The 12,860-nt window shown below is 34.3% G+C and overlaps 1 protein-coding gene across 1 annotated transcript; it reads right to left on the bottom strand.

Moving 5' to 3' along the window:
• Window positions 1-5,753: 5,753 nt before the first annotated feature.
• Window positions 5,754-6,968, bottom strand: LOC139889898 (uncharacterized mitochondrial protein AtMg00810-like). Its single transcript, XM_071872810.1, has 3 exons — window positions 6,959-6,968; window positions 5,984-6,235; window positions 5,754-5,863 (listed from the first exon to the last, which is right to left on the bottom strand). The coding sequence occupies exons 1-3, from the start codon at window positions 6,966-6,968 to the stop codon at window positions 5,754-5,756; spliced, it is 372 nt and encodes a 123-aa protein (XP_071728911.1).
• Window positions 6,969-12,860: the final 5,892 nt, after the last annotated feature.

Raw genomic sequence — 12,860 nt, 5'->3', positions numbered from 1 at the left:
AACGTGTAAGGAAGAAAATATCATTCATCTCCTTTTGTCAATTTCTACCGACAGTTTACATGAGATATTAAATCGTACTCCGTTGATGATTAGTGGCGGATAAAAGTCTTCAGAAAAATCCTAAAATTTTAAAATAAATGTCTTTATTTATTTTGGTCATTATGGTATAGAATACAGTCACTAACTATTAAATAAAAATTACATTAATTATTCACTCCCAACCCTAAGTAAAATATAAAAAGTTTTAAAATCCAACAAATAGTTTCTAAATATATTTTAAATAAGCTTATAATTTATATAACTCATTTTCGGATCACCGTTTATTTTAAAATAATATAAGTTTGAATTTAATTTGTATAATATTCATCGAATGGCGATTGAGTGTTACTGTTGTTTACTAAATAGATTCGAAATCACAAAATATATATTCTCATACTTTATTTATATATATAGATATGTTTTAAATAATAATTATTATAATATCCTATTTTTATTTTATTAATTTTTAATAACAACAACATATAATACTTCAAATTATATTTTGAATTATTATATATATATATATATATATATATATATATATATATATATATATATATATATATATATATATATATATATATATATATATATATCTATTTACAATTAATTGTTCGTGAATCGTCAGGAACGGTCAAAAGGGTAATTGATTACATGAATTAAATTTCAAAATTTTTGAGACTCAACATAACAGACTTTGCTTATCGTGTTGAAATTATATTAAGATTAAGTTTAAATTTGGTCGAAAATTTTCGGGTCGTCACACATCATGTGTGGAAGAATATGTCCATCCGGTGGTCATGATCCGATATCTGCCAAGCGTAATAGGCACAACCCGCCCGTCTGCAGTGTATCTGACCCAATGTCCACGTTCGTTAAGAAATGGTCGCCCTCGTTTATTCCAGGGATCACGGTACCATCGAAACAATACTGTGGCTCCTGGAAACTAGGGCTGGGTGTAGCTGGGACCTCTTCTGGGTTTACCGGGAGTTGAAATTCCCCGGCTACCACAATTTCTTCTTTAATAGGTATTGGAACGCCCTTTTTAGTTGTGGAGAGAATAGATTCAGTGTCCAATTCCGAGTCATACAAAATGATAGGATTAGAAGAAGTCATCTATCACATAATTGAAACAACAATTATATTAGCATATAAATATATCCCATATAGTGTTTTTGACAAAATGATAAGCAAAAATCGGTAAAAAACTGATATGATTATAGTCCAGACTCACTAATGCATCCTAACAACTACCAGTTAAACACACTAATGCAAATTCTGGTTCCCTATGACCTCAAGCTCGGATACCAACTGTAACGACCCGTCAAAATCGCTATTGACGCGGCACGTTAATCATTGATTCCACAGTGAGGTTTTAACCTCTATATGATACGTTTTGATAAAATATTTCATTCATTAAAATAAGTGACTTTTTAAACATAGAAAGTCATAAGCATGTGGCGAGTGCTTAGGTATAAGCAAATTCCCAATATACATAAGTCTTTATTTTACAGGTTGACATCACAGTCCAATTATTTATTACACAACGTAGTTTTGTTTAGAATGCAATAAACTTTATACAAAGCATGAGAAACTCCATGCAGGCAACAAGCACATCACAGCAGAAGCAGTCTAAGGACCTGAGAATAAAACATGCTAAAAAGGTCAACTCGAATGTTGGTGAGTTATAGTTTTAATTGCTCGAGTCATAAGTATATAAAGATGGACTACAAGATTTCATCACAAGTTTATCAATAGATTCTACATAACAGAGCACCCTGGTAACTAAACTTAACGTTATAATAATAATTACCCTATTCGTTTTAATACACGCAAACCAACGTGTCGTAAAATCAAATAATATACGTCCGTTAAAAGGCTAGCGCTCTAGCTCGGACGGGGATGTCAAGCCCTATGGATCCATATACCATTATTCGCGCCCACCAGTCCACATCCTATGTACTGGCAGCTACTAGTTACCAAAGCTAAGGGATTTTCGATTTAACTCAGTGTATAATTAAGTATGTACTTGTATCCATTGCGTTTAAAATAAATTGCATATATTCTAAGCCCAAAAATATTTAAATAATTTAAAAAGGGATCTATAAACTCACAGTTCAATATTGAGATTCAATATTGTAGGCAAATTGCGTAGACGTAAAGATAGTGGATGACTGTATGGTTGGTCTTGGATTCACGAAAAATACCCCGAATAATACCCAATATTTCCTTAGTTTAAAACGGTTTGAAACCCGAACTAAAACACCCTCGTATATACTTTATTATTATTAAACTTAAATTAAAATTAAAATTAAAATTATAAATATAAATATATTGAGACAGATTGAGAATGGATTCAGAAAAAGATGTGTTGAATTCGGCAGAAGGCTCGTGCCTTTTATAGGCATTTTTTGATTTTTACATCTCTGCGATCGTGGAGTTTTTGTGCCTTACAGCTCCGCGATCGTGAAGGTGCGCGTTTCCAGCTCACACATTTTTGTTCACTAGCTTGTCGACATAATTAATTAATTATATATAATATATCTATAATTTATATAATTATATATATATATATATGTATATATATATATATGTATATATATATGTATATATATATATATGTATATATATATATATATATATATATATATATATATATATATATATATATATATAGATATATATATTATATTCTTGTGCATAGTTGACTTACAATTTTTGCTCCGTTATCTCGTACACTTAAGCCCGGTTTATGTCTCGGTTCCGGTTTCTCGAACATCTTTCCGTATGCTTTAATATCTTGTATTTTACGGTTCGCGATAAGTACCTTTATCAATAATTAGACTTATTTTCCAATAAATTATCTTATTTGAAATGTAACTTATACATTTTAATATTTTGGTCATTTGCTTCTTTGAATCGTCTTCTTATTATTTACTACAATATAATTAATAGTATTTTTAAATCAAGATGTTTTATATCTAAGTTAATATTATATTTAATAACATTGTAAAATATACATATATTTTCATTTAGAAATATATTAATTTGTACAACTTATGATATATATATATATATATATATATATATATATATATATATATATATATATATATATATATATATATATATATATAATTAAAATCATTTAATTACCAGAAGTTGTTATATCACATAACGTTTACACTTAAAGCTTAAACATAAATCATTTATGTACTAACGTTTACTTTTTAACTTCATAAACGTTCTAGTTAACTTTATTTAAATATCAATCGTTTAACATTATCTTTTAATATAGTAAACATATATTGAAACAATTAAGTTTAATGTACAGTATCATACACTTAATACTTTGTTAACGTTTTCAATTTAATATATATATATATATATATATATATATATATATATATATATATATATATATATATATATATATATATATATATATATCGATTTACATATAATTGTTCGTGCATCGTCGAGAATGATCAAAGGTTCCTTGAACGTGTAAACTAGTTCAAAAAGTTTTAAGACTCAACATAATAGGTTCGCTTATCGTGTCGGACACATTCTATCCTGTAATTAATCTATTAATGCGAAATTTTCTGGGTCATCACACCCAATTTAATCAAACCGAAAACATACACAAACGAGCAATTCTACGCATACAATCATCAATACAACAATACACAAGTACTATACTATCATAATAACATCAAAATCAGTAAAATTGAATAAAAACCAAAAAGTTAGGGTTAGGATTTATACCCTAATCGAGAATCAAAGAGTATGGTTGCGTAGAGCACGATACGGTGAATCCGGAAACAATGTAAGCCCTAAATCTTCAAGTGTAATTTGTTGAAGATGATGATGATTATGTTGATGGTGGTGGATGGTACAAAGGAGGAGAGAAAGAGGGTAGGGAGAAAATAAAATGGAATGTGGATTAGGTTTAGGTTTAGTAGTGTAAAATGGGATTAAATTCACAAGTTTGGAAAGTTGACAACCTAACCCCCTCCCCATGGGATTTCAGCCAAAACATACCCAAGGAGTGGGCTCCTTAGCCCATTTTGATGATTAGAAGAAAATTTTGTGGCCCGAATGCCTGAACGAAGCCCGAAACGCGAAAACACCGTTACGCGATTAAATCTTCGGAGGAATTGCGCACACGCGAAAAATAAAATATAGAAATACCTTATATAATCATATGATATAAAAATATCATATTTAAAATAAAGTGGATTTAAAAATCTCAAAAGTCTGACCGTTGGTCTGAAAACCGAAAAGATTCGCCGGATAGAAATCCACGACACGTAGAAACGTACAATATTAAATACGAATACAAATATTCGTATAACACATAATAAGGAATATTATTACTAAAATAATATTATAAGTCATAGAAATGACGTGTCACGAATAACAATTAACGGGCGTTAAATAATAAACAGTAAAAGATAACGGAAAAAGTAGGGTCGTGACAGGTACTCCCCTTGTTGGTGATTTTGTCCATGTGGTTACTTCCTCTAAAGTAGTTACTCCCTCTGTTATTACTCCTACTAGGTTATAACTGGCGATTTCGCCGGATAAAACATAACTTAATAAATCATCGATGAAGATAACAACCACCAGTTTATCGATCTTTGTGAGGTCCAAAAGTCTTCATTTCCATCGTATCAAAATAATTTTAATAGTCACATAAAAGAGGGATATTAAATTTTATATTATGTTTTTATTAAATTCCACATATTATAATCACACAGGATTTCAACATAGGCTCACTATTATGGTTGTTCAGCTTCAATGCCTTTTAAAATACATAAAATAAAGTTTTATATTATGTTTTAAGTAAATTTGTATTGTATGACTTATTATTGTTCTCAAAAACAAAGCAAAAAAATATAAATATATAAACAAAAAATCATATTCATTTAAAACCCGCATTCACTATTGAGGTGTCTGCCTCAATACTTCGACAATAAATCCTCGCTGCAGATTAGTGAGGGACTTCATATAGCGTTCTAAGGAGACCAAGGAACAAAGTTACAAGGGATCTAGATGAAGAAGTCAATAATTACAGAGGATAGTGTTTTAATGTAATGATTTTGATCTTGTATTGAATGCAAAGTGTTTGATAAAATTGAATTGAAATCATATGAACATACAACTTGTGTTTTATACACTAATCCTAATAACAGCTATTTCTATAATTAGGATGGATCCAATACACCTTTTGGAACCCCCTTTTTCATTTGAAGTAATGCAGCCTGTAGATGGACAGCTTGGACCCGTTACTTTGGCTGTTAGTAGCGATCTTGTGACTTGTCTTAAAAAGGAAGTGATGAATTAACTTTCTGATCCTAAAAGTTAAATTACCAAATTTGGTAATTTGACCTCTTTGTTGTTACATCATTCTAACACTCCACCTCAAGTTGAATAGTGGGGTTTCCAATATTCAACTTGCCAAGAACTTCACTGAATAATCTTCCATTGACTGACTTGGTGAGAATATCAGCTAGTTGGTCTTCTAATCTAATCGATGGAAGAGAGATAATTTTAGCATCTAATTTTTCTCTAATAAAGTGTCTGTCGATTTCAACATGCTTCGTCCTGTCGTGTTGAACCGGATTTTCTGAGATGGCAATGGCGGCTTCGTTGTTGTATAAGATTTGAATGGCTTCCTTTGGAGGGAATTCAATTTCTGTTAAGAGTTTTCAAATCCATAGTGCTTCGACTACTCCCTTTGCTATTTCTCTAAATTCCGATTCAGCACTCGATAAAGAAACAACTTTTTGTTTCGTTCTTCTCCATGCCACTAAGTTTCCTACGACAATTGAAAAGAAACAATAAGTTGACTTTCTATCTCCTTTTTCCCCAGTCCAACTTGCATCTTTATATATTTATGTTTCTAGGTGCCCATTTCTTCTAAATACGACTCCATGACCTGATGTCTTCTTTAGATATCGGATAATCCCCATTGCAGCTTCCAAATGATGAACCTGTGATTGATGCATAAATTGGCTTACAACTCCTTCCGCATGTGCTATGTTTGGTCGAGTGTGAGCAAGATAAATGAGTTTTCCCACTATTCTTTGGTATTGCCCTTTATCTACTAGCTCAACATCATCTTCCATAAAAAGTTTTTGATTTGGAATCATTGGAGTCTCGGCTGGTTTGCAATCAATCATCCCTGTTTCTGCAAGAAGATCAAGAATATATTGTTTTTAACAACTAAATATTCCCTGTTGGGATCCTAATACTTCAATCCCCAAGAAGTATTTAAGTTTGCCTAAGTCTTTCATTTCAAATTCTTTAAATAAGCTTAATTTTAAGTTATAAATTTCCTCTTTATCATTTCCCGTTATTATCATATCATCAACATAAATGATTAAGTATGTGTTTCAATTTCCCTTTTGTTTTAGAAAAAGAGTATGATCCGAGTTACTTTGTTTGAAATCATATTTTTTCATAAATAATGTAAATCTCCCAAATCAAGCCCGTAGGGACTGTTTTAGCCCATATAAAGATTTTTTAAGCCGACAAACTTCCCTATCATTGAAGTTTCTCGCAAATCCTGGTGGAGCTTCCATATAAACTTCTTCTTTTAATTTTCCATGAAGAAAAACATTGTTCACATCAAATTGGTGTAGTGGCCATTCTTCATTTGCAGTAATTGAGAATAGAGCTCTGATAGTATCAATTTTTGCAAGAAGGGAAAACGTCTTGGAATAATCTATCCCATAGGTTTGAGTATATCCTTTGGCAACTAGATGAGCTTTATATTGCTCGATGGTGCCATTTGATTTGCGTTTTATTGTAAATACCCATCGGCATCCTACAGGTTTTTTTTTCCTTGAGGTATAACATATTTTTCCCAGGTTTCATTTTTCTTAAGTGCTCCTATTTCCTCTTCCATAACCTTTCTCCATTTTTTAGATTTCATAGCTTGATCAACGGTTGTTGGAATTTCTTCAGAATATAACGCAGAATTGAATTTTTATGCTTCACTCGATAGACTTCCTTGTGCTATATTAGCAATAGGATACCTTGATCTTTGATCTTCCTTTTTCGGGGAGTATCTTTTTGGTGGAACACCTCTATTGATCCTTTTTGGCAACACATACCTTTCGGTGGTTTCAATGAAATTTGAATTATTATCAAGTGGTGTATCATAAGTTGAAATGTTTTGTTCCCCTTCTTCATTATTTAAGGAGATTTCATTAGGTTCAATGTTTGGTGATTCGGGATCAGATTTTGGTGATTCGGGACCGGGATTTTGTGATTCGGGACTGGGATTTTGTGTTGTTGTTTGGGTGTTATCGGAATTTGGTATGTGAATTTGGATATTGTCGGGATTTGGTGTCCATTGTATCCAACTTAGAGTGTCATTATCCTCTTTTTCTCCATCACTCGTGAGTTGGGTATTGTAAAAGATTTCGGTTTCGATAAAGTCACAATTCATCGTAGTAAAAACATGACGTCGTTTAGAGCTATAACACTGGTATCCTTTATGGTGTATTCCATAACCAACCATAACACATTTTTCCGCACATGGATCGAGTTTGGTGCGTTCATTTTTTGGAATGTGGACAAAGACAGAACACCCAAATATCCGAGATTCAATACTAAATGAAGTCGGAAGGTTATGAAATTGAGAAAGTGTATCTTTCGGAGTTTTTGTGCTCAAAACTGTAGTAGGTAGACGGTTAATCAGGTAGGTAGCGGAAGCAAGAGCTTCGGGCCAAAAACTTTTCGAAACCTTAGATTCTATTAACAAAGCTCTTTTCATTTCTAAAAGTAGTCAATTTTTCCGTTCAGATACTCCATTTTGTTCGGGGGTATCAACACATGAGGTTTGATGAATAATCCCGTTATTTAAAAAAAAAAAAGATTCATTGATGAATTAACAAACTCCCCTCCATTATCAGATCTTAGAATTTGTATGTTTTTATTAAGAGTTTTTACCATTTTATAAAATTGAAAGAATTTCTCAAATACTTCTGATTTGTGGGTTAAAAAATAAATCCAAGTCATTCGAGTATGGTCATCAATAAATAGAACAAAATATCGGTAATTTTCCTCCCCATTAACAGGTGCTGGACCCCACACATCAGAAGGAATTAAGGCAAAGGGTACATCTTATCTAGTATTACTAGGTTTGAATGTACTACGGTGGCTCTTGGCCAAAATACAAGTTTCACAATTCAACTTAAAATTAGACAGAAATAAACTGGGAAATAAAGCATGTAAATATCCGGCTGACGGGTGACACAATCTCCTATGCCATAACCAGACTTCCCTCGTAGGTGTTCCGTGAGCAAGTGACACGGTACCTTTTTGAGAAACCTCGTCAACATAGTATAGCCCTCCCTTTTAAGTGCCACGTCCAATCAACAGTCTCGTCTGGATGTCTTGCAAGATGCAGAAAGTCAGATACATGAGGACTTTAAAATTTAATTCTTTTGTAACATGACTTACCGATAACAGTTTATGAGATAAATCTAGCATATATAGACAATTAGGTAATTTAATATTTGGTGATATTTCGATCGTACCACCACTTTTAACTTGAACAATTTCCCCGTTCGCTGTTTGTACTTTATTGTTCCTAGGTTCCATTTTTAAAATAATATGATTTTCATCAAAAGTCATGGTGTCCATTGCTCCACAATCAAATATCCAAGATGTGGATTTTGATATATTTGAAGCAACGTTTGCTTTAGAAAAATCATCACTATCTTGTATTTTAGCTAAACTGAGTACGTATTTTGACACAGAATATTAGTTTTGGGCTTAATAGGCATAGTAATTGTTTTATTTTTAATCCATTACGTTTGACCTGGTCCGATGCCTTAAGCTCATTAGTATGTTTCGTGTGCTCAGTAGGTTTAGTAGGCCTTATAAAAAAGTCTAGTCCATATTTGGTGGGAGTCGGCTGTTTAATTTTAATCCAAGGCTTGCTTGGCCCAATACCCATCCCAGCACCCATATCAAGCCCGTTTTTAAACAATTCAGCCCACCCATGGTCACGTGCTTTACTGTTAGGGTTTAACTGACTTATTTTATTATCCCCATCTGATACACAAGTACGATTCATTTGATAAAAGGAGGTAGAAAGAGATATTGTCTTTCTATTTTTCTCTGTAACACCATTCCTGATATCGGTGTTGATGGTGGTGGTAGGATCGAAGGCATACCTTCCATCATCCTTTGATTTATTTAATTTAGAAAAAGAGTCAGAGAGAGAAGGAGTACCTTTTTTGGTGACGATGCCACCGAAACCTAAATCGGTGGTGGTAGTAGTAGGTTCTCCGGCAGCCACTGCAGTTGCTGCCTTGCCTAGTTTTATCCACTAATCTGGGTACCCTTTTAATCTGAAACACTGCTCTTTTGTATGCCTTGATTTACCACACTCAGCACACTTTAGTTTTGATTTATCAATTCTTGGTGGGTGATTGTTTCGATTCATCTGGGTTAGATGATGTGAGGTTCCTTTGCCTTCACTTGCAACTAACCCTGTTGCAATTTCATGGTTGGTCGAAGTTTCACTCAACGATAACCCCAAAATTTGACGATGAGCTGCCTCCTTTCTAACAGCAGCGTACGCTTCTTCCGCCATTGGTAATGGATTTAGCCGGAGTAACTCTCTTTTTATTGTATCATGTTTTTTGTCGAGAGCTTTTAAGAACTGAAATAACTTTTGTTCTGCTCTTATCTTGTTGTATTGTAACAACCCAACCCGTAATACAAACGATCACGTGGAAATATCAATTTTTTTTTTGTTGCTGGAACAGCATATGGCGCGACGCGCCATATGGCCGCGCGGCGCGCCAAACTGGCCTGTCCAAAAAGTCATGAAATGCGAAAATGTTTGACCACTTCCCGACGTATTTAGACAAAACGCTTTTAACCATACATTAATATATGTAGAACTAACACGTTCCATTAATAAAATTAGTTTTACGAAGAGCGGGCCCACATCGGCCGTTTTACGACTTTCGTACGAAAATACAAGTTTTCAACCACATGATTTGTAATACAAAATAAAGGCCGAGCATGGCGATTGGGGATACGCTACCTAATCCTAATCAATCCAAAAGCAAGCCTTCTAAAGCAACTACACAAGTCCACTAGTCCCCGCTTACCCGAGCCTCCGCATCCATGCAATCTATAAAAAAGTCAACAACGAGAGGGTAAGCTAACGCTTAGTGAGTGAGAATATACTACATACATATATATGCATAAAATGGACACGCCACACAAAACCAAATACCACATACCGGAGCATCCAAGCATAAAGGCAAGCTAGTCTAAGCATACCATAAGATCACTAAGCAACGAGCTAAAGATACATCAACAAAATATAAGTTCACCAACAACGATGTGAACAATGCCAATAAGCTACACCCGGAGGGTTAGCTACAACATGACAATACAACATTATATGTATACAATATATATATATATATATATATATATATATATATATATATATATATATATATATATATATATATATATATATATATATATATATATATATATTTGCTTACGCTTACAACACAATAACCATGGTTAACCAAATCTTCGCAAGGGAATGACTTCGCGAAACAAGTCATCGATGTTCATAACAACCATTAGTGCACTTAACACTTCGTACACTAACCCCACGGGTGGCATCTTAACACTTCGATACTTCACCCCGGGTGGCGTCTTAACACGTCGACACTTCACCCCTAGTGGTGTCTTAACACTTCGACACTTCACTCTTCATTTTACTTGAGGTGGCATCTTAACACGTCGATACTTCACCTCGAGTGGCGCCTTAACACATCGGCACTTCACCCGTTATTCTCTTGGAGTGGCATCTTAGCACATCGATACTTCACTCCGGGTGGTGTCTTAACACATCGACACTTCACCCCGGGTGGCATCTTAACACATCGACACTTCACCCGTCACATTACTTTGAGTGGTGTCTTAGCACATCGACACTTCACTCGTCACGTGAAATGTGGTGTCTTAGCACATCGACACTTCACATCTCACACTACAACAAATAAATACATTATATACCTACGCATATAATTATTCCACTCACTATATTAACCCTTCGTCATTGGGGTTATATAAGTCCACATCACACGCCTATGTGATAACGTACACAAAAAGTGGTAAACTAAAACGCACAACCGTGCCAATTTGACCTATACACAAGTCCAACAATTCCACCTATACGAGAAGCGAGCTCTATAAGCGAGAACCCCTTCACCCGACCCGCACCCATCCTACACATACATATGCATATAGGATATTAACACTCACCTTATCGTCTTGAAGAATGATACCAAAATCCACAATCGCCGATGGAATGTACCTAATCCATTTATCACATAACAAGTAACACAATTAGGGTGGATATACAAATCAACCCAAATTGACAACTAGTGCAATTTCGACCCAAATGCACTTCCGAGCACAAACCGCGCCCAAACTAACCAATAATCACTAACACAAGTGAGAATGGTCCTAATATGCCAATCAAACCCAATCATAGGTGTTAAACACTTATCTTGCCCAAAATGACACTTAAACCATAATTTGACCCATAAGAAGTCAATATCACGCCATTAGCAAGTTTTGACACCAAAACATATTTAACTCGGTTCTATGCTTCAACTTAATCCATTTTAAGTTTATAAACCTTATTAAATCGGTAATTGAGTCATAATCATCAACAAACCCTAATTTTGACTCTAGTCAAAATTAGTCAACCATAAGAACCCTAATGGTTTCCAAAACACCAATAATCACTAACACTAGTGATTATACACCATTTACAAGTCTTAAACATGGTTAAATCATTAACCAACCCAAAACCCGCCAAATATCAAAATAGCAAGTTTCCATAAATCCTCTTCATCAACCAAATGGGTTTTACAACTAACAATCTCAAACCCTAACTTGAATATCAAATCTAACAAATGAAATTCGGAGTTAGAACTTACCAATACTACCAAAAAATAGCTAGGAGCGAGATGAACAACTTTAAAACCCGAGCTTTGGCGAGAATTCGACTCCTTCTCCAAATCAAGCTCTCTCACTCTAGAACTCTTTCTCTCTCTCTAGATGTGGATGAGAGTGTTTGGGTGGGTGAGAAATGAGCTCCAATGGAGTTCTAGATCAGTGTTGATGACCCTAAACCGACCCTAAATGAAAAGACCAAAGTACCCCTCATTTAAACCTTCTAAAAGGCTGAAAATTGCATCAGCAGCAATCGGAGCGCCGCGCCAAATGGTGGAGCGCCGCTCCAACCTGCAGGTCAGTTTTCAGAAACTTGTTTTGACCATAACTTTTTGACCGTAGCTCTGTTTTCGATGAATCAAATATCGTTGGAAATGTAATAAGATTTTCTTTCCAATGGTAAGGCTTTGAAACACCAACACAAACTTTATTTGGGGTTGAAAAGATACGTACACACCTTGTCACTTCAGACAACGTCCAGTTTCCTTCGGCGTTCGGGCAAGCAACACGTACACTTCATACACACATCGTACACCATAAATACATTATGTACAATAAATATTTGGGTCTTACAACTCTCCCCAACTTAAACTCGATCACGTCCTCGTGATCTTCTCCACTTAACCAATCCGGACCTGCTCAACGGTCCTCAATTATAAGTCCCAATCCGAACTTTCCTGGACAATTCTTCCCAATGAATCACCTTTAACATCTAAAATTTTCACCCGCGATTTATCAAAACCACAATCCGAGCACTAAAACCTGCTCAATTCCCATATCGGGAAAAACTCAACCAA

Source organism: Rutidosis leptorrhynchoides, chromosome 2 (genome assembly GCF_046630445.1).
Source record: "Rutidosis leptorrhynchoides isolate AG116_Rl617_1_P2 chromosome 2, CSIRO_AGI_Rlap_v1, whole genome shotgun sequence".
Classification (NCBI taxonomy): Eukaryota; Viridiplantae; Streptophyta; class Magnoliopsida; order Asterales; family Asteraceae; genus Rutidosis; species Rutidosis leptorrhynchoides.
This window is presented reverse-complemented; position numbering and strand designations above follow the sequence as displayed.